Raw genomic sequence first — 22,816 nt, 5'->3', positions numbered from 1 at the left:
GTACCAGGACTTTCCAACTGTTCCTTCAGAAGAAAAGTTTGGGAACCCCTGATCTACACAGCACATGAATCTCCTTGCTGCAACGTTATTGTTATATTACCTGTTGTTCCTCTTGACACTGAAATTCCGATTTTTAGAAAATAAAGAAAAAGCATTTGCTTCATAATCTAGCTCAAAGTGTAGCTAAGCTCATTTTATTGCACTAGAACGTGATTTTTACAGATAATTCACTTCGTGCGTCCAACTTTTTTGTTACGTCGGATTCCGATATTTATCTAAGGGATCGGCCTACTGAGGGTTTGGGGAAATACGAAGGACAGTAAAAAGCAGCATTAGGTAATATTACGTATCATGAAGTTAAACTATGCAAAAACATGTAACTTCTTTGAAATGAGTAACAATTTGTAATGAAATGAAACACATCGATGTTGCAATGTAATTCGTGAAAATCTACACTTCTCACGTACGTAGGAGCGACGGGGAAAAACGTATGATTACATAATAACCCGGGTTCTAATCATTAACAGCAGAAGGCACACGGAAATACGTGACTGCTATCTAGGTGTGTTTCCTGTCAGCACTGCGTTGCTGTAGAAACGGTTTCCGGCAAGCAGGTCATCACGCAAACTGCTCTGGCGAGGACGATATAATGCTGTAGCGACTGGCGGCATAGCTGTTCGACAGGTGGCGACCGATGAGATGGGAGCACAGTATGGGAGCTTGACGGTTCTTGGTGCAGTCGCGCTGTGCGCGGCCCTTGGAGTAGTGACTGTGAGTACCTCACCAGCCGCGTATGTGGGTAGATTGTAAAGGCGTACGAATTTCTGCGACGAAACTAGACTTTTGGTTAAACCGCACCATTAGTCTTATCACGATTCTCGTACAGCTTTCATTGAAAGACTGAAATTGACTGCGTGTTATTCTTAATTATTAGATCCAAGATAGAGGGAAACGGGTTTTTTGAGGTTATTTAAAATTTATGTGAGTGGCTCGAAAACTGCGCAGAGGAGAATAGAGTTCATGTGGGTTGTTGTTGTTGTGGTCTTCAGTCCTGAGACTGGTTTGATGCAGCTCTCCATGCTACTCTGTCCTGTGCAAGCTGCTTCATCTCCCAGTACGTACTGCAACCTACATCCTTCTGAATCTGTTTAGTGTATTCATCACTTGGTCTCCCTCTACGATTTTTACCCTCCACGCTGCCCTCCAATACTAAATTGGTGATTCTTTGATGCCTCAGAACATGCTCTACAAACCCGATCCCTTCTTCTAGTCAAGTTGTGCCACAAACTCCTATTCTCCCGAATTCTGTTCAATACCTCCTCATTAGTTATGTGATCTACCCATCTAATCTTCGGCATTCTTCTGTAGCACCACGTTTCCAAACCTTCTATACTCTTCTTGTCCAGACTATTTATCGTCCATGTTTCACATCCCTACATGGCTACAATACTTTCAGAAACAACTTCCTGACATTTAAATCTATACTCGATGTTAACAAATTTCTCTCCTTCAGAAACGCTTTCCTTGCCATTGCCAGTCTACATTTTATATCCGCTCTACTTCGACCATCAACAGTTATTTTGCTCCCCAAATAGCAAAACTCCTTTTACTACTTTGAAGTGTCTCATTTCCTAATCTGATTCCCTCAGCATCACCCGAGTTAACTCGACTACATTGCGTTATCCTCGTTTTGCTTTTGTTGATGTTCATCTTATATCCTCTTTTCAAGACACTGTCCATTGCGTTCAACTGCTCTTCCAAGTCCTTTGCTGTCTCTGACAGAATTACAATGTCATCGGCGAACCTTAAAATTTTTATTTCTTCTCCATGGATTTTAATACCTATTCCGAATTTTTCTTTTGTTTCCTTTACTGCTTGCTCAATATACAGATTGAATAACCCTGTCTCACTCCCTTCCCAACCACTGCTTCCCTTTCATGTCCGTCGACTCTTTTAACTGCCATCTGGTTTCTGTACAAGTTGTAAATAGCCTTTCGCTCCCTGTATTTTCCCCCTGCCACCTTCAGAATTTGTTCATGTGAGTTATGCACTGTAATACACAATACTGTTTATTTTTGGATTAGTGAATTTAAATGTGATCGTCTTTGTATAGTACTGGCAAAGCGCCGGCGCTAGCGCTTGGGACGAACACAAGAAGCTTTTGAAAATTTGTTTGATGCTTATGTAAAATCGCCGCACGAATGTGTTCAAGATGCTAGGCTTCTCAAGTAAACGAGTGCGCGTACATTCGTGGTTAAAAGTTAAACAAGAAAAAGCCCTTTTGAAGCGTGGTTTCGTGACTGCTAGTTTTGACCAACAAATAATGTGGAAGGGTATCCCAACGAAGAATGTGCCATTGTTACGCACCATACGAAGGATTTTGCATCGACTTGTAACTGTGAATGCACCTTGGATTCATAACCGTAGTCTTGAGTTCAAGCAACAATCAAAACTGCAACCACATACTTAAAAGAGTTTACCGCGGCAAAGTAGATTTTTATCAAACTGCAAGTGAAAGTTCCGTCAGGGTGTTGTAATATTATGTGAGCCTCACTGCCCTTGTTTTAAAAAATAATTTATGCCTCATTTTACTATGAGAAGCTCTGCAATGTGTGTAAATACAGTAAATGTAAATTTGATTCAAAGAGTTCTTGAAGTGAAGTGAAGCACAGCTGGACAGCAAGAAACACTTTAGCGCGCCATCCCCGCAACGATAGTAGTTGTGAATATTTCAGTATGGACTCTTAAAAAAAAGGCAATTGATTTATTTTAAAAAAAGGACTGTTAATCTGTATCTTGTGGAAAGAGAACGTGTTGCTAAGCCGTCGCTCAGAACGTGTTGTTACATTTAATGAAAATTGCTATTTCAGTGATAAAACCGAGTGAAGTATGTGAAATAGTCGCCAAACATTCATGTATACAAATTTTCTGGAAGTGAAGAATAGAAATATCTTATTTTTGGAAAAGGAGGTGAACTTCATTGTCGTTGCCGGCTATCAATTGACAGAATTGTAAGTGTACAAAGTTCACTAAAATACAGGAAAGGAAATGTATTCTCTATAGTTGTCATTCAATACGTAACAGTCTCTCATAATTTCTTAATTGCAGTAATTGGATTATGTTCTTGTACAATAGTATGGTGCTGAACTACACTGATCAATTTTGATGCAGCAGGACGTGTAGTCTGAAGGAAGTTTGTGTGCCAAGCAACCTTCTTTTCTCACGAAAAGCAGATTGCTGTTTGATCTTATTTACTTACAACAGTGGTCCCTTAGATATGAAAAGCTACGAAAACTTGGGCTCAAAGCTATCCGCAATACGGCCAAGTAACCAACAGAGCCGTATTTTAAACCTTTCTCCAAATTATAATACATCACCAACTGGTGCAGAAGCTGATCATTTAAGGAGGCAGCAACCAAAATTCAGGTACCAGTTACGACTTAAAGTAGTCGCAATCAAAAATCAATCTCTCTCTCTCCAAACACATGTATAAATATTCACATTATTAAGATAGAAGTCACTTTATATTGGCGCCCGGATTTCTAATGTTTACAGTGTGGAAAGATTACTTTCTCATTTGGCTTATAATCCACTGAGTTTCCAATATTTTCATTCCGTCCGCAAAATAAAGTTTTTTTCAATATGCAAGTAAAATTTTTGTCAAACTCTGCAAACATCATTTGCTCGGTTGACTCTAATTTCTTCTCACCGAGCGAAATTTTAAATTTGAAAAACAGAAGGAATTCATTTGGAGATAAATATGGACAAAATGGCTCTGAGCACTATGGGACTCAACTGCTGAGGTCATTAGTCCCCTAGAACTTAGAACTAGTTAAACCTAACTAACCTAAGGACATCACAAACATCCATGCCCGAGGCAGGATTCGAACCTGCGACCGTAGCGGTCTTGCGGTTCCAGACTGCAGCGCCTTTAACCGCACGGCCACTTCGGCCGGCTAAATATGGACAATGTGATGAACTACGAACGAATTCATTCCCGTTGTGTGGGACATTGTCACAATGGTATAGCATCTTTTTGAAAGCTGTTTTGATGATTTTTCATTGAAATCGAGTTTCAGGCGATGCAGAATGAAACGTAATAGGCCTCTTTTGCGATGCTGCACTTTTACAAATACTCTGCGAGTATTATTCCCCTGGAATCATCTACTGACAAAACGGATTTATTCCCTTCGACACAGTCTTAGGGTACTTCGTCCGTTGTTTTGACTGTTCTTTGATTTAGTGTGCAACGATACATTAACATTACATCCAAAGTTAGAAGTAGACGCAGATTGCAATGAAACATCGCTGAATACTGGGTTAACATTTCTTCTGTTTTTTTTTTTTTTTAAGTGTCAGCATTTGCTGCATATACTGAGTACATAACTTTCATTTCCAGTTGTTCGTGAATGGTACTGTGTACTCGTACTCAACTACCTCGCGCACGACCGGTTATTTCGCACCGCGATATCATGAACTTATTCAGTGATTTTTCATAATGCTGTCGTCAACTGTCGTGTCCCAGCACTTTTCAGCTTTGCGTGCCTCAGTCGGTAGAAACCAGACCTTTACGGGATCACTTTGTTATACGTCTGTCTGTCTGTCCGACAGTGTTAAGACCACTGTTTCTGAGGAACGCGCAGATGTATCAAGTCCAAATGTATGTCACATACTAGGGTCTGCAGTCCCTTGGCGGCTAAAACATTTAAGCTTCTAAGTCAGTGTAGTCAACAGACACGGCTATTCATGTCACATATTTGGATACTCTTAAATGCATTCATCAAAACCTATTGGGCACTTCCCATTGATCCAGAATCATGAAATTTTCCAAGAAGCAAGGTTTTAGGGTACACATAAAGGTAAAAATTCGAAAACTCATAATTTATAATTATATCACTCGAAAAAAACGTTCTTGAAAGTCTTGTAATTCCTGGGATCGATATCTTGCCAGTATCGATATCCGTAACAGAGAAAAACCGTCGAGATTCTCAGTTCCCGAGATGGATAAACTACATATGCACACAATTAAGTTTGTACCCTTAGAGTGTGAGCCTGCTCGCACTTTGACAATTTTTATATTCATTGTTCCTATGACCAGGGTGAACCTCAGTAGCCGAAAATTGCGGGTAAGTGGTCTCCAGTGCTAGTGCAGAGTCTCCATGAACGTCAGATTAGTCAGTTTTTTTTATCTGTCCAGTAGACCACCCCTCAAATTAAAAATTTTAACAACACGATCAAAGTTATCTGGCAGGCTCACCTATGTGAAAGGTATCTTGGCAGTGTCAGCGATATAAAAGTTATCACCTGCATTGTTGGCAGCGGGGGTTTATTTTATTATGCTTGTTTTACCTTCGGTGACTACCTTCCTAACCAGATAAAAGAAATCAACACTAAAATTAGACAATGGATACAACATCTCAAAACCCATGAATTTAAATAAGGATTTGGCAGAGGTTTTAACATATAAGATATTGGTTTCTCAAATTTTTCATTAAACAGATTTATTAGCAAGGAAAAGAAGATCTTTGTGAACACAAAACAATACATGCATACAAACATGGTCCTTACCCATGATAAAATACAGCAACTGCACACCAGTACAGTGAAGCTACAGCCTTAAAGGTATGCATGAATGTTCATTGTATTAGAAAGGTTTGGAAAATGCATATGGTAACACATGTGGACATACAGAAAGGAAAAACAGTCGCAAATTCGTTCGTTCATTAAACAAAAGTAGCAAATGATATTCTGAACTATAAAAAGACATCTATAAAAACTACACTGCATACTCCAATTGTCGGCATGTACCAAACCACGACAAATTCATTAAATTGATTAGTACACGCCAACTGGTGAGAATATGACCTCATGTACAACCTAAGAAGCATGTGGATTTACATAGCATTACCATGGACAAAGAAAAACCCGTCTACTTCATCAGAAAAAACTTTAATTCGGAAATCCACACCTACAGCGAACATACACTGAAGCTTCAAACATTTATTAACGACGGATTAACGACGACGGCCGGTGTGCCGGCCAGCCTGGATGTGGTTTTTAGGCGGCTTTCCACATCCCCATAGATGAATACCGGGCTGGTCCCCACGTCCCACCTCAGTTACACGACTCGCAGACGTCTGAACAGTTTCGCACTATTCCATGGATTACACTAGTTGCAGACAGTTTGGGTACACTAATTCCGTCCCAGAGGGGTACAGGGTGACAGCAGGAAGGGCATCCGGCCATCCCTTCCACTAAAATTGCCACATCCGATTAACCATGCCGACCCTGCGTATCCGCGGGAACAAAGGCACAAGTAAAAGAAAGAAAGAAAGAAAGAAAAGAATGTTTTTGCTGAGGGTCAACCAACGGCGGAGGGGACTCAACTCAGCCGGCACGACACGACGCGTAGCTCACAGCTTCGCGCGGACTCCAAACACAAACTCGGCTGACACTTCACTCTCTAGCTCTAGCGGCGCTTGACAGTCAGTATTGCCTGCCATCGACCTGTGTGGGGCAAACAAGTGTTAATCGCTCGGTAAGGGATCGCGGACCCCTTACACGTTGACCACTGAGTTGCTGTCTGGTAATGTACCAGGTCATCTTACAGCAATATTTAATTGATGGCATATGAATTCTGCATACCAAGATGAGGATACTCTCGTGCTAAGTTACGCCAGAACGTTAGTAAACTACATGTCTTGAGCTAAATTGTTAGTATGTTATTATATTACATCCAAGTTATAATCCAGATATAAGCTAAACCTGTGTTGTTAATGTAATCAACTTAACTAGGCTCCTTTATGTACGTGTACGACGTTGTAATAATTCTGTATCATATTCTATCTAGTATTATTACATTCTGTTAGGGACACGAAAAAGTGTGCAGATACTTCTACATCTAGGGCTCATTTCAGCCCCCAGTTGGGTGGCATGGTCCCAGTCTCTGATCCTTGGAGTCTGTACATGCTGATGTACAGTAGCACTGAACTGCGAGGGAATCAGATGAGGGATCTCCACTTACACCTTCTCTTTTCACAGCACTCCACTTCTCTGCCCAAGTTACCACTCTATGTGGCCGTGGTTCTATCCCCTTACGCTACAGGAACAGAATCCTTGAAATTATCCTTGAGCAAAAATCGCACTTACAATGTCGAGCACTGAAAACCTTTGCCCTCATTTTATTGAAATTTGCTTGCCTTAGGTAATAACCCTAGTATGTGGCTGGCGATTCCATAGGATTTCATTCAGATCATCCAAACCGTTATTTAAGAGAATCGAGTAGTTCTTATTTGCTGACTCATGTTGACTTTCAAATGTGCGTAAATTTCTGGGGGGGGGGGGGGTCTCTATCATTCGACTGAAATAACTTCAGAGGGAGTTTAGGTACCTTATGAAACATCTCTGCGTCTTGCCTTGACTTGTTCCACTGATACATTAAAATTGCGGTATTCTGTCTTGCCAAAGAGCCACGCATGTAGTCATGAAGGTTTAGATGGTGTGGCTTTCTCGTCTAGACGGAAGTGTGACACGTCCTACGGAAGGCTCTTTGGCTTGTGGCCGCCAATCGATGCTTTCCACGAGAATTCGCTTTGAACTCGGCGTGCTGTGAGGCGCAGTAAGTTGCTCTCGTTCTTATCTTAGTTCTGCTCAGCCACGTGGTAGTCAGAACTATTTTATATATCGCGCGAAGTGATCTGCTTCTTTTGTCCTAAGCTCGAATTTTGATGTTGATCAAAGAGCATCCATGTACATGTGGTTATTCTATAAAAGAATTAGTTTCTACTATTACCCATTTCATAATGATTGTCCCTGACTTTGAGCTCATATTCCGGTGACATCGCATGACGAACATCAACGTGTTACACCTTGTCGGAGTTGTGGAAATACCTGCATTTACTTGGTGTATGAGTACTACATTTTAATTGAATATGGGACAGCATACGCGGTAATATTAAAGAGAAAGCGTGTTTTTTCGACCATTTTTTGGCGAGTTTCAAGTTTGAGGAGTCATAGAAGTCATACCGCAATTAGTAGAAAAATTTCCTTTGCACAGTTTAATGATGCAACCATGCTCAACTTTCAGGCGAAATGTCATTGGTTTCCAATCAGTCGTTTTGTCCTAACAATGGTGGGCATAGACTGCCGCAATTCGCTTAATGGAGATACATATTAACAATACGAAAAGTGTAAATGCAAGCTCTGTTGTTGCAGTGTTTACATCGAGGCTTCCTGCCAGATAGGAAACAATTGTGCTCCCACGCGTCGTTGTGTATTGATGTGAGACAGTGCTCGTAACATAAAAAGTTGCCTTGTACTTGTGTGAAATCATGTAACACTTACGAAGTTGTGAAAAGTCTATGGTGATCAGTGCGCGTGCTTACTTTGAGGCCGAAATAGAACAGGGCGCGAGCAGTTCCGTATCACAGCCAGTAAAGAGAACTTCTGAGTGTCTCGGTATTTGTGAAAGAGCAGTGAAGCGAATTTAGAGGGAATATCGAGAAACTTTACGTCTTGTATCACCAAAAAAAGAATTTCGACAGGAGAAAGAAGTTTGAGCTGAACGAGTTTACGTAGGGAGTCATAAGAAGAAAATCCATTTCTGTGTTGAAAAGCAGTTTCCAACAGTGGCAGCCTTGTTCGAAAAGTTGAAGACAGAAGTGGATGATTTTCCTGATATGAGTGAAACACCCCTTTCGCGTGCTATTCGAAACTTGGGCTTCAGATACAAAAAGTTCAACAGAAAACCTGTGCCGATGGAAAATAACCAAATAGCAGGAAAAAGAGCCGCATTCTTGCGGGGAATAATACACTTGCGCAAGACTGGGTGGACTATTTATTACGCTGAGAGTTGGTGCGGTGCAAATCATCCCAGAAAGTTTGGTTAGCAGGAACAAAAGATGCCTTATCCATCAGAAAATGTATACGATTATGACAGATAAAGTGTTCAAGAGTGGAATGGCTGGAAACGAGGAATTCAAACACCGTCCGGTTCTGAAAAAAGGATTATACTATGCCACATTGGGAACGAAGATGGGTTCGTGCAAAATGCTGGCTTATGTTTTATGGTATTGGGCAGAAAGGAGGTGCAGAGTATCATTCTGAAGTGAATGCCAGACACTATGAAAACTGATTTGGGAGCGTTCTCGAAAAATTACTAAACAGATCTGCGATTGGTTTGGATCAGGCTCCACATCACACGATGATAAATCCAGTATCATGAAATCCATTTACGGAATAGAGAAAGGATTCTATTATTAAATGGATGGAAAGCAATAATGTAGAAGTTCCATCTAATGACACATCGTATGAGCCTACTTGAACACGCGCGACAGCACTTCAGGGCGCGGGAGTACCTTTTGGAAACTATATTGCGATCAGTGGACAAGGAAATTAAAGTTCACTAGCTGTTTGTAGCGTACTGCGAACTGAATGCCGTTGAACTTATTTGGGCATCTGTCAAGAACAAGGTAGCAAAGGAGGACGAGAATTTTAAAATAAGTGATGGTTTACAGTTGTGCTGCTCGGCTCTGGAAAGTGCCCCGAAAGTGTCTGGAGGAATTCAGTGGGTCATGTACACAAACTTGAAAACAGTTAAGCACAAAGAGCCCACTGTCTTGACACAGCAATAGAACTGTCCCAGTGCACGAGTGCATTAGCGGCAGCGAGACCTCAGCTAGCAGCGAAAACGATTAAGGTAGATTTTATTTTAGTTATCACCCTTTACTGTAAAATTTATTCGAGCTAATCGGCTTTCCCATTTACTGTTGAAATGTGTTGCATAAATGTTCATTTACTGTCAGCTGCTAGCATATCGAGCATTTATTTGCGGTTTCCCATATTATGTCCCTCTACTTGCAATAAAAACTGAACGCGGCAATGCTGTACTGGAAGCTGCCGTTCTTCGCCGATGAATAGGCGCTTATGGCGCATTACAACAGTGGCGGCGCCCTGGTGTGACAACAATGCCCACCACAGCCTCGCATGAATTGCAACTACTAACATGATTGCTTTACGAACTCTTAACTAACAAACACGAGGAGTATTCATTAGTACAGACGTATGATGTACTCTACAAAAGTTCAAGCTTAACACCAGTGCCTTCACCTCCCCGTAGCTACAACGGTAACTCAATCGTAGCGTCTTGTATTTGACATTATAGCGGTGAAACCAGTTATCAGAAAATAACAAAAATCCTTCTGTACGTAGAAGGTTGTACCTTTAAACCGTGCAAAGGAAATTTATCTCCTAATGACGGTCTCATTTTTATGCGTCCTTAAAGTTGACACACGCCGAAAAAAACTAGAAAAAGCACGGTTTCTCTTAAATATTAGCGCGTATGTCGGCCCCATGTCAAATAAGATGTAATATTCATAAACTAAATAAAAGTAGACGTTTCTACAAATCTGGCAAGGCATAACATATCGATATTCGTAATCCAATTTGACCAGAATATGAGCTCAAAATCAAGAGCCAAGCATTATGAAATGGGTAATAGAGCAAGGTATTAACCAAAAAAAAAATGGTTCAAATGGCTCTGAGCACTATGGGACTTAACTGCTGTGGTCATCAGTGCCCTAGATCTTTGAACTACTTAAACCTGACTAACCTAAGGACATCACACACATCTGTGCCCGAGGCAGGATTCCATGCCCGAGGCAGACTGTAGTGCCTAGAACCGCTCGACCACTCCGGCCGGCAGTTATTAACAAATCTGATGCTTATGTGCCTGTTTTTCCGAATTTTCCTTCGTTCCCGCACTCACGTTATTATGTAAGGGCACGGTATGTGAACAGGCCACACATGGTTCCATGCCCTGTTTAATTGTACCGTCACTCAAAAATACCTTGCACATTTCCCGGAGGCACAAGTAGTATTACATATTACACGATTTTCCAGTATTTTTAGATAAGTACTCGTACAGTGGACTGATGGTGAATGTGGTAACACAAGCCAAGACACGTTACGGTTCACCTCTCTCCGAATGCGCAGAGAAAAGCTGTTTTTGTGTACAGAGAGTAGTGTTTTGTATCTAAAACTTTAAACTAAGAGTTCATAACCTTGGCATCCTATTAGTTCCACTTATCCCTCTTGTTGTACTAACTAATCATTTCTTTCTGAGACTCATGAGTTTGATTTCCGTCACGCCTGCCACATAAATTATAGTCAGTTGTGTCTTCACTCCAGCTTGCCGCATAACACTGTTACAAGAAATTGTTTATATCAATTTAACGACACTTGCTGATTAAAACTGACATCCAGAACATGAAAATGGCAATATCTTTGGTAAAATAAGAATTCTTTTTTAAATATTTAGGAGAGTTTGGTTTTTAAAATAGTTAGAATGGAAAATTGTCTAGCGATTTACCTCGATAAATAGTCAGTACATATCGCCTGCTGTCACGTCGGTTATTAGTTTTATCTCCATTTCCTTTGACGTATAATGCCACAAGTTACCACTAGGTAAAACTCAAGTGGAAAATTATTCCACTGTCTTGTAGATTATTATGCGAAGACTTTAGGATGATTGGATTCCTTTTAGGACTTTAACGGGTACTCGTGTTTTCCCTGTCTTCGGGACAACAGAGCAACAGACCAACACCATATTAGGAAAGCATGGCCTGTGAGAGAGAAGATAATTCCAGGCACAAATATCTTACTTAGAAATCCTCTTGTACCCAGGGAAGATATTTCGTTACCCTCTCTGTTAGTTAGTTACATGTTCCGTAGATCATTTGAACAATTCTATTATCGAAATGATATGTGTACATGATTACTGTTAACATTAGTGAACACTTTAATTTGTCAGTGGATTATAAGAAGTTACCCAGGAGAACTGATATTAAACCGGGTTTAAAACATGTTTCGCTACCTGTCAGATATTTTATGTTATCGGGCAAAAGACCAAAACTTTTGTTGCTGTATATTGAATTCTTTTCTGAGTTGCTGTTCTTCTCCATTTGTGACGGATTGTTGTTGTTGTTGTTGTTGTTGTTGTTGTTGTGGTCTTCAGTCCTGAGACTGGTTTGATGCAGCTCTCCATGCTACTCTATCCTGTGCAAGTTGCTTCATTCCCAGTCCGTACTGCAGCCTACATCCTTCTGAATCTGCTTAGTGTATTCATCTCTTGGTCTCTCTCTACGATTCTTACCCTCCACGCTGCCTTCCAATACTAAATTGGTGATCCCTTGACGCCTCAGAATATGTCCTACCAACCGATCCCTTCTTCTAGTCAAGTTGTGCCACAAACTCCTATTCTCCCCAATTCTATTCAATAGCTCCTCATTAGTTATGTGATCTAGCTTCTAAGATAAGCCGTAGGGTCAGTATTGTCTCACGTGTTCCAACATTTCTAGGGAATACAAACTGATCTTCCCCAAGGTCGGCTTCTAGCAGTTTTTCCATTCGTCTGTAAAGAATTCGCGTTAGTATTTTGCAGCCGTGACTTACTAAACTGATCGTTTGGTAATTTTCATATCTGCCAACACGTGCTTTCTTTGGGACTGGAATTATTATATTGTTGTTGAAGTCTGAGGGTATTTCGCCTGTCTCATACATTTTGCTCACCAGGTGGTAGAGTTTTGTCAGGACTGGCTCTCCCAAGGCTGTCAGTAGTTCTAATGAAATGTTGTCTACTCACGGGGTCTTGTTTCGACTTAGGTCTTTCAGTTCTCTGTCAAACTCTTCACGCAGTATCATATTTCCCATTTCATCTTCATCTATATCCTCTTCCATTTCCATAATATTGTCCTCAAGTACATCGCCCTTGTATAAACCCTCTTTATACTCCTTCCACCTTTCTGCTTTCCCTTCTTTGCTTAGAACTGGGTTTATATTCATACAAGTGGTTCTCTTTTCTCTAAAGGTCTCTTTAATTTTCCTGTAGGCAGTATCTATCTTACCCCTAGTAAGATAAGCCTTTACTTCCTTACATTTGTCCTCTAGCCATCCTTGCTTAGCCATTTTGCACTTCCTGTCGATCTCATTTTTTAGACGTTCGTATTCCTTTTTGCCTGCTTCGTTTACTGCATTTTTATGTTTTCTCCTTTCAGCAATTAAATTCAATATTTCTTCTGTTACGCAAGGATTTCTACTAGCCCTCGTCTTTTTACCTACTTGATCCCCTTCTGCCTTCACTACTTCATCCCTCAAAGCTACCCATTCTTCTTCTACTGTATTTCTTTCTCCCATTTCTGTCAATTGTTCCCTTACGCTCTCCCTGAAACTCTGTACAACCTCTGGTTTGGTCAGTTTATCCATGTCCCATTTCCTTAAATTCCCAAGTTTTTGCAGTTTCTTCAGTTTTAATCTACAGTTCATAGCCAATAGATTGTGGTCAGAGTCCACATCTGCCCCTGGAAATGTCTTACAATTTAAAACCTAGTTCCTAAATCTCTGTCTTACCATTATATAATCTATCTGAAACCTTTTAGTATCTCTGGGTCACTGTCAGCCTGCAATCAGATCTGTGAATAATGACCATACTTCGGCTGTGCAACACATCGTTGTATATGTGCCCGCCAGTTGAGGGCTCCAAGTAACCGCAGAAAAAATCATATGCAAACTGAGGGATGCGGAGAATCACAGAGGGGTTATGGTTCCGACTTCTTTCGCAGCAGCTTTCGTCCGATAACTAGTGCAGGCTCGGTTGCAGTGTGGCAGTTCAGAAGCTCTAGCCCAGGATCGCCCACCCGCCGCCGATAACCTTCAGACGCCAGCTTGATAAGGCCACCAGCGTATCGCCTGTCGAAAGCGAAGCAGACAGCAGAGACTGTAAGAGTAAAATAGTCCGAAATTAATTTATATTACACGTCTGTGAGCTGCTGCATATATATCTTATTAACAAAACAAGCAGTACTTAGTAGCAAAAACACTCCATTGTTGTAATCGTTACTATAAGATCAAGACATGTTGGACATTAAGAGTCTATCACGATTCCACCTCTCACATATCGCTGTCTTTGACAAATCACGACTCAAGTAATACATTAATACTTATGAGGAGAATGGTTGCATAGTCTATCTGGACACCGATATTTTTAGCGACTTCGGTCAAGAATACCATCATTACGACCCGGAGAGCGGTGCGCTGACCCCACGCCCCTCCCATTCGCATCCTCCACTGAGGATGACACGGCGGTCGGATGGTCCCGGTAGGCCACTCTTGGCCTGAAGACGGAGTGCTTCGATTGTACCGGGAGAAAAACGTCCTGAGACAAAAATGCAATAACTTGGGTCATGTATTCCAACGTGATGGGACTCATTAACAAAAAAGCGTTCTGACAAGGCATGTAGTGTTACATTATGATCATCGTATCAAAAGACCGACGCATACACTGTTTCCTACGAAGATGAAAAAGGAGCTATGGTCAACCAGGAAGTTTTATAAGTTGCTGACCAACTTTGTAGCAGCGACTCGTTTGTCGCTCTAACACAATCCTTATGAAGCTGATGACTTTTCTAAAAATTCAGTAGCCACATGCTGGCTTTATTACTGATGGAATCAATCATCACGCTCGAAAACACAACTGAGAACCAAGATTCACAGCCAACGTAGATTAAGGGAAAATAGACGTTGCACAGGTAGACACGTTCCTCTCTTTCTTTAGCACGAGTTTTTCTGCGTGGCACATGTTACCATAAGGAATATGTATCTGCTTGCGTTTTAAAAAAAGATTAGGAGGATACGTAATGATCGAATGATCTTTTTATAATTGACCTAGAACCTCGAATTGACCTCTCCAACGTCGGGGGCGGGGGAGGCGTGCGTGTGTGTGTGGAAAGCTGAAGACTACCCGCGAAATAGTGTAACTGTGTGTTTGCAGCAGAATAATATCAACACACTACCTAAAGCGTCAATCCATGTGCTTCAGCGTTAGAGTTACCATTTGAAGGATTAAGAGTAGACACTGACTGAGTTGGGACTATGTATCCAAGTTGGATGGCATGAGAAAATAGCAAACTACATCAGGTCGTGTAAGTAATAAGAATATTTTTATACTTGTACATTTACTTATGGATAAAATGGACAAATATTGAAAAATGTTGTAAATGTCAAAAACCTCGATAGGAAATCTGTATACTGTATGGTCACATAGGATATCTGCACTTACAGAGTACAGTCGAGATGTGACACAAGCACTGGATCAAAGTGTCTGGGGGAGAACTCTTGGACGCTTCCGTAGAAAGCTACGAGTATGAGTGATCTATTAGAATCACTGGGCAATATGCATCTTAATTGACTGCCATCATCTTATAGTAGACACCATGGAAAAAAATATACGTATTTTTTTGCTACTTCTGTACAGGAAGTCATAGACATGGCGTCATTGATGAGCTTAGAAAAAACTTGATCATTACACAGATGGGGTAATCGGTGGAGTGGAGCTGTAACGAGTAGATTTGGGGTAGTGATGACGCTGCATATACCGTTTACGTAAAATCAGACCACGGCTTCTGCATGGAAGGAGACTGGCAGGAATTTCGACAATGATAAGGCAGTTTGAATAGAATGTTTAAAGTGAATGTAGATACATAATAAATTTGTATGTCAAATCACAAGCCCAGGCGTGAACAAACCACCTTGTAAATTTTATGAAGTGTACAGACGTGTGACTATAAGGAGCTTTTACGTACTCCTTGGCTAAAGGTGACTGTATAATCATCCTGGAGGCTACAATATGTAACTACAGAATGAATCAAGTGTTTGATCCTGTGCAAGACGTTTTAATTATTTTTAAACTAAAACAAACTGTATTTACAGTGTGCGCACTGCACTTTGTGCCAATTACACCCATATGGTGTCAACTAACAGACGACTTGCAGAACAGCCTAAGTTTGTCTACTGGAGATGGTAAGAATACCCGAAAATTGCCTTAAACCGTCTTGAGACGCAAGACCCATGGAGGCTTGTTAATTATATTCTGTCTGCATACTGGTAGGGTTGTTTGGAGGAAGAGAGCAAAATGCGAGCTCGTCGGTCTCATCGGATTAGGGAAGGAGGGTGAAGGAAGTCGGCCGTGCCCTTTTCAAAGGAACCATCCCGGCATTTGCCTGGAGCGATTAAGGGAAATCACAGAAAACCCAAATCAAGATGGCCGGACGCGGGATTGAACTGTCTGCATACTGTTTTAGTTATCTACTACATGGAGGTTAACATGACTCCAACAAAGACGACGTAAGTATTACTCAGTTGTGCAATATTAAAGCATGAGAACGTATTTCTCTCAATCCCGGACATTGATCTCTACAGTACGTTCAAATAAAGATAACGCCAAATTAGGACTGATATCCACAAACTGTAATGGCCACAACAGTATATCTGTGCGGCAGGTCATCCCACCGTCGTAACCGAATCAACAGGGACGTCAAAATCGTGCTCCACCCACTGGGTGTGGTACGTCATGTCCATCAATACTGAGCCGTCTAGGATCGATGACAGCTCTGCCTGCTATCCAGGAAGCTTCTCCCGTCTCAAGCCCCCAGTTATAGAAATATTTGAAAAATTATTCTTTATAAACAACATTGCTTTTTCCAGACAGTGTTCGACACTCCTCGTAAGTAGATTAAAATGCTGTAGAAACACATTTTCTTCTCTCTCTCTCAGTGTGAAAGGGATAGGATGATCGTCCGTTCGTCATTGTTACGTCTGGCGGTCTGGCAAACCCTGTTGAATCAAGACTGGGAGGCATGGTTGTTATTTATGATTTCCAAAAGCGTCAACTTTCTCAGTGATTTTTACTGGTTTGTTAAGAATAATGGAGAAAAAAGCAACTAGTAAGAGTAATTCTGATAATGCAAAGGAGGTACCTAAATGGTAGTTGTACAGATGTCTAAAGGGTGCAATGTCTCGAGTTCGCGTATAATAGGTGTTTGAAAGGGTAGTGACGCTATATGGCTGGAAGTGCTTCCCTCTTTACCCGGATCTTGTTTCCTATCATCGGTACGAATAATCGTCATCCCAAGTTTACCATATGCATACAAAAGATGACACATGTGAGAGAGAGGTCGTAAACATTAAAGTCGATGTGAGATCTAAAACAGAATATTCCTGGTAGTCAAGGTAAATATGGATGACGTGTAAAGGGTAACATGTATTCCCGACAATCAGTTGAATGATCTTTTATAGAACTGTATCCCCATAGTTTTAATTATTTACCATTGAAATATGCATTCCAGGATTTGACCTACACAATAATAGCGAAGTGACAGACATACAGACAGGGTGATTTCAAATGGTTCAAATGGCTCTAAGCACTATGAGACTTAACATCTGAGGTCATCAGTCCCCTAGACATAGAACTAGTTAAACTTAATTGACCTAAGGACATCACTCACATCCATGCCCGAGGCAGGATTCGAACCTGAGACCCTAGCAGCTGCGCGGTTCCTGACTGAAGCGCCTAGAACCGCTCGTTCACAGCGGCCGGCTCAGGGTGATTTCTTCCACCGTGTACAAACTCTAGGGATTGATCGACGAGAAGATACGGAACAGAAAAGGTCTAATGAACTTATGTCCGGAAACGGATGGTTTCCATGCTAGAGACCATTTATTCAATTATACTTTGTCACAGAGTTTGCGGTCTAATACGCCTTATACCAAGCAGCCACATTTACAATATTTGTTGAAAATGGTTTCCATGTGCCTCAACACATGAGTGTACGTGCCGTAGCATGTTCTGTCTCACACGTTCACATCGGGCAGGCTGCATCCGAACAGTGTCAAAGGCAGCATCAATACGCTGCTCCAGTGTTCCACATCTGGAATGGGACCTGCATACACGATACTTTGAGATAACCCCTTACCCAGAAATCGCACGAATTGAGATCCAGTGAACGAGCAGGCTATGCAACTGGACCCCGGTCCATCGACAAGAGAAGACACTATTGAGTTGCGTCAGGATGTTAACGGCGGACTGGTCTGGAGCGCCATCATGTAGCAGCCACATAACGATTCGAATCATCAATGTCACTTCTTCCAACAGTCACACGCAAGAAACGCCGTAAGTTCCGGCCTGTTAAGCGACGTGGAAGGAAGACTGATCCCAAAATAGGTCGACAATTATCCCGGACCACACGTTCCGGCTGCAACGACGCTGGTGATTCGCTGTCACCACATCGTGGGGGTTCTGCATATTATCTCACAGATGACTGTCACGAAGTTAAAGGTACCACTTCGCATAAAAGTGGCCTCATCTGTGAAAAGGATGGAGGACACAAATCCCTGAATCGTGGGTTGGTTGGTTGTTTGGGGGAAGAGACCAAACAGCAAGGTCATCGGTCTCATTGGATTAGGGAAGGATGGGGAAGGGAGGCGGCCGTGCCCTTTCAAAGGAACCATCCCAGCATTTGCCTGGAGCGATTTAGGGAAATCACGGAAAACCTAAATCAGGATGGCCGGACGCGGGATTGAACCGTCGTCCTCCCGAATGCGAGTCCAGTGTGCTACCACTGCGCCACCTCGCTCGGTGAATCGTGGTTGCGTGGTGAAGTAACCAGTGACAAAACTGTTCCCAATGCGGAAAGTCTGTCGCTAGTAAGCCCTGCACACGCTGGGAAAGATAAGGGTTGTAAAATTGTCATGAATAATGCTCCTCATGGTCATCTAGCTTGCCCCGTACTGGAGGGACGACTGCTTTGTACTGACACGGGGGTCTCCTTCCACAGTGTTAGTCAAATTTTCCTCCAAACGGCGAAACACTGTTGCAAACACTGAATGCTGTAGTAGTTGTCGGCGGGGATAGATCTCCTGATACAACCTTGCTGCCCGCCATCCGTTGCCATTTGCTTTTCCATAAGTAAACATTATGTCGGCAAGCTCTCGATTCGAATACGAAACCATTGTGTACAACGCTATGTTACATCCACTACAAGCTTAGTCAACAAGAGAAGTGAATCGGACACAACATTACTAATTACTATGGCAGGAAAGGGCGCTAGGGCATGACGTATAATGAACAGTACCACCCTCTAGGAGGAAACCATGCTAACTTTAACTGTGACTGCACGGTACAGAGCGTATTAGACCGCAGTCTCTGCAACAAAATGTGATTGAATAAATGGTCACTAGCATGGAAACCAGGCACTTCCGAATATAAGTTCATTAGACCTTCTTTGTTATGTATCTTCTCATCTATAAATCTCTGCAGTTTGTACACAGTGTAAAAAATCATCCTGTATAAAGTTACTAAGATAGAGTGAAATGAGATCAGCTCACCACCATCCGGAGAATTAATGTAAATATGACTGGGCTGATGCGCTTCCACCCCCCCCCCCCCCTCCCACTCACCCAAAATGGACTGATAAAGGGTTACACAAAATACCAAACGGGCCACTGATAGTACTGATGTTGCACATCGAGATGATTCTGTTTGTCATAAGCAAATCAGTATGGAAAATTCTAGTGAGAGTAATCTGAGAATGCAAAGAACAACTATGCATCTGCTCCGGAGAATCTGGTTGGTTGTAAAGGAGAATAAATTAGGCCTTCCTGATATCGAGGAGACCTAGACCATTACCTATTGAGGTTTTCGTATATGTATCCCTAAGATCATTTTGGATCATGCTAGATCATATGGTATTGATCGTGATGTCTTTTCTGGTTATGACTCCTAAAATTACAATACATTCGTGTTACGTTTTTAGCTGGATGTATACTTGATATGGAAGACTGAAGTTTCAATCGATTATTCGGTAATGGTAGAATACAATATTCAGCTACTCTACTTTAAAAAAAAAACGATCAGGAGTTATATTCATTCATATGCCTATAGTTTTAACGTAGAAATCGATTACACAAACCTGCTGTACTGGCAGCAATTTTGGAATTCAAAGTTAATCTGCCGTACGATTGAAAATCATATCGTCTGATCCGTTAATTTAGACCCATCACTGAGAAACATGCTTCATTATGCCCTGGCAACGATAGATAGCGGAACAATGATCCTTCCAAATGTTTTGCGATTGGGTTTTCTCTAACGGTTGTCCGAACTCTAGGTCCCTTAGAAGAAAATCATTCGATCATGACGTATCCTCCGAATCCCCTTAGAACACAAGCGCATATTCGTTATGGTACCATGTGCCACTCACAGAAACCAGAGCTGAAGTGAAAGAGGAACACGTCTATCTGTGCAAGGTCTATTTTCCGTTATATTACATTGGCTGTGAATGTTATTTCTCAATACTGTTTTTGAGCATTTGTGCCTACCAGCAATGAGTGCATTTTTACGCTAATGATTTTTTGAAGGAGTGTGTTACAGCGACAAACGAGTTACAGCTACGAAGTTGGTCAGCAACCTTGTAAAACATATTGGTGATCATGCAGAACATAGGCGCTGCTGACCACAGCGTCGTATTCTGCCTGTTTACGTATCTCTGTATTTGCATACGCATGCCCATACCAGTTTCTTTGGCGTTTCAGTGTAGGACTATTAGAAAGGAGAATAATTCTTACGGAAAAATTAGATCCTCAGAAAAATGCAACGTTTTGGCAGTTAACAAATAACAACGAAATTTTTCAGAACATACAAAACAGATAAGAAACAACAAGGATGAAGAAAGTACTATTTTTGGACATATCTACAGAATGGCTGACAACTGACTTACCAAGCAGCTCTTCGGATATCTTAGGGAAAAGAAATTAACAACCACCGTGATTCAAGAGACTAGGAACGACTTAGAAGGGAGCATCAAAAGAGAAGAAGAGATACTGGAAAGAGAGATTTTTAGGGAAAATGTTTTAAAAGAGGGAAACTCCTGTTGGAAAAGAAAATTGGCACAAATTGATCTGAAGACAGGAAAAAGAAATGTAGTGAAACAATGAAGGAAGTAAGAAACAAACTGCAGTAAACTAAGTGTGAATATAGGGGACTGTAGCACTTTTTTAATGAAGTGTCTTCATCTAAAGTACTAGATATTTTCCTCATAAGGAATGAGTTACAGCTTTTTTTCGAATAAATCTTATCTATGTGATTTTCTCAAGTCATACAACTGGCCTCTACCGCAGCCAGGAATCTATAACTGTTTGTCTCCTGTAGGGCTAGGTTTCCAAGTCCAAGCATGGACCTACTCAACTGACATTGGCCTGTATGTACATTGTTTTATTTCATATATATATTGTTTCTGTTGAAAAATATATTAATTAAACTAGCCGTAGTTGATCCTCAGCACTAACCACTTTCCCCACAATGAGCGCAAGAGCCCCGTCTTCACGCCTTATCTGCACAGTCAGCTCTAGGAAGAAACTAACTGTTTATTTTAGCGACTGACGTCACAATAATTCCTTTCGCTATTTTGACAATTCCCTGTTTATTGGAGTAAACAGGAAGACGAGGAGGGGAAATTGCTCAATGCTGTCTTTCTAGGGGAACGCTGGGGGATGCGTACCCCTAAACTTTTTCGTCGACAAAGTAATTTTTTTGCAATGTTGAGAACTTGGAAGAATGCCAAAGATTTATTTCACAGACGTAAATTTTTTACTTCATTTTTTAGTGTTGGTAATTGCAATACGAAGGATATCAGTGCAGTTTCTGGTGGGAAAAGCGATATAATTGACTGTTTTAAGCATTTCTAAGCTGCGGCACCCGTTCTCGACAACTGAATCGCTGGCAGCCAGATCGACAAGATGTGGGCGATGGTAGTGCTAAACGGATATGCGTACGCTCAAACGCCGAGCTACCGATAGATGTCTCTACGGTCCCGCTACCATGATCCTCCGCGATTCATTGCCATCTTTGTTTTGTTGCTCTGTATTCGTTTGCGTTTGCTGTTCCCCCTTGTCGGTTGTGCGAAGTTTTCGGTGTCCCTGTCTTTCGTTGCAACTTGTAAGTTAAGTTGGAGGTGAGAGATTAAGAGAAAACTAACGAACTGTTTTACTTGTTCGCCTGCATTAAACCTGAGCACTGAACTTACATGTGAAAATGCAGTGAAAGAAAGTGTGCATGATAGAAAATTAAATGATCGTCCAGAATGTTGGACTCTGGAAGAAGAAAACGCATTTTGTGGAAAAAATGATTGATTGATCGTTTCAAACAAAAAACTTGGCTGCAGAATTTGCAAAGAAGTAGGAAGTTTAGGCATAGAAAGAAATAAACAAAGCATGTACATTGCACAGCCTTGGGGTGCAGTATCTGTGTCATTTTCAGGTGGTTCCAGTAAAGAGGAAATGGTTTCTTTGCGTAAAGTCAACTGAAGAGTCCAATACCATTTTCTTTTTTTTTTTTTGTAGTTCGACATGTTGATGACGTCATGACTAAAAGCATACGGGTGGTATCCCAAGCTTCAATTATAAGTAATTTTCGCTGCATTATATCCAATGTTGGAGTACCCTCAAACTTTTTTTTTAGAAAAAAGCACTGGAATTACTTATTGCTGAGAATTAGTTAGTTGCCACCAAAACCTATAATGGCGTTTACAATGATTTTGCAGGGCAGGAAGATGGCAATCCCAGAGAAGCTGACGTGGTGCGGGGGGGACACCATAATGGAGGCGTCCGTGGAGCAGCACGAGGGAGCGGACGGCCAGCATCTCTTCTCGGGCTACGTGTACACGCCTGTAGATGTCGACGAAAAGTTTCTGGTGAGTGCGCGTTGTTGAACTGCGGAGGTGCGCACAACGCACCACGAGGTTATCCTCACAAGAGACTGTATTATTTATTTACTCTTCACAATTACAACCTATTCTCTTATAAGCTAAAACAGGCCATACAAATTACATTTCCTTGGATAGCAATACATTTTATTTGTCTCTGATACTTAATTCTTTTTTGAAATACTACAACTACTTCCGCTGCTGCAGCACTACAATAAGACCCTTAAGCA

General features: G+C 41.4%; 1 protein-coding gene across 1 annotated transcript in view; it reads left to right on the top strand.

The window, feature by feature from the left end:
* Positions 1–615: 615 nt before the first annotated feature.
* The window catches only part of LOC126458538 (uncharacterized), a 33,620-nt gene continuing 11,419 nt past the window's right edge, over positions 616–22,816 (top strand). Inside the window, exons 1-2 of the mRNA XM_050095652.1 lie at positions 616–771; positions 22,425–22,574. Coding sequence (XP_049951609.1) covers positions 700–771; positions 22,425–22,574 — 222 coding nt within the window. The 5' untranslated portion in view covers positions 616–699. The remainder of the gene's footprint in view (positions 772–22,424; positions 22,575–22,816) is intronic.

Source organism: Schistocerca serialis, chromosome 1 (genome assembly GCF_023864345.2).
Source record: "Schistocerca serialis cubense isolate TAMUIC-IGC-003099 chromosome 1, iqSchSeri2.2, whole genome shotgun sequence".
Lineage (NCBI taxonomy): Eukaryota > Metazoa > Arthropoda > Insecta > Orthoptera > Acrididae > Schistocerca > Schistocerca serialis.
This window is presented reverse-complemented; position numbering and strand designations above follow the sequence as displayed.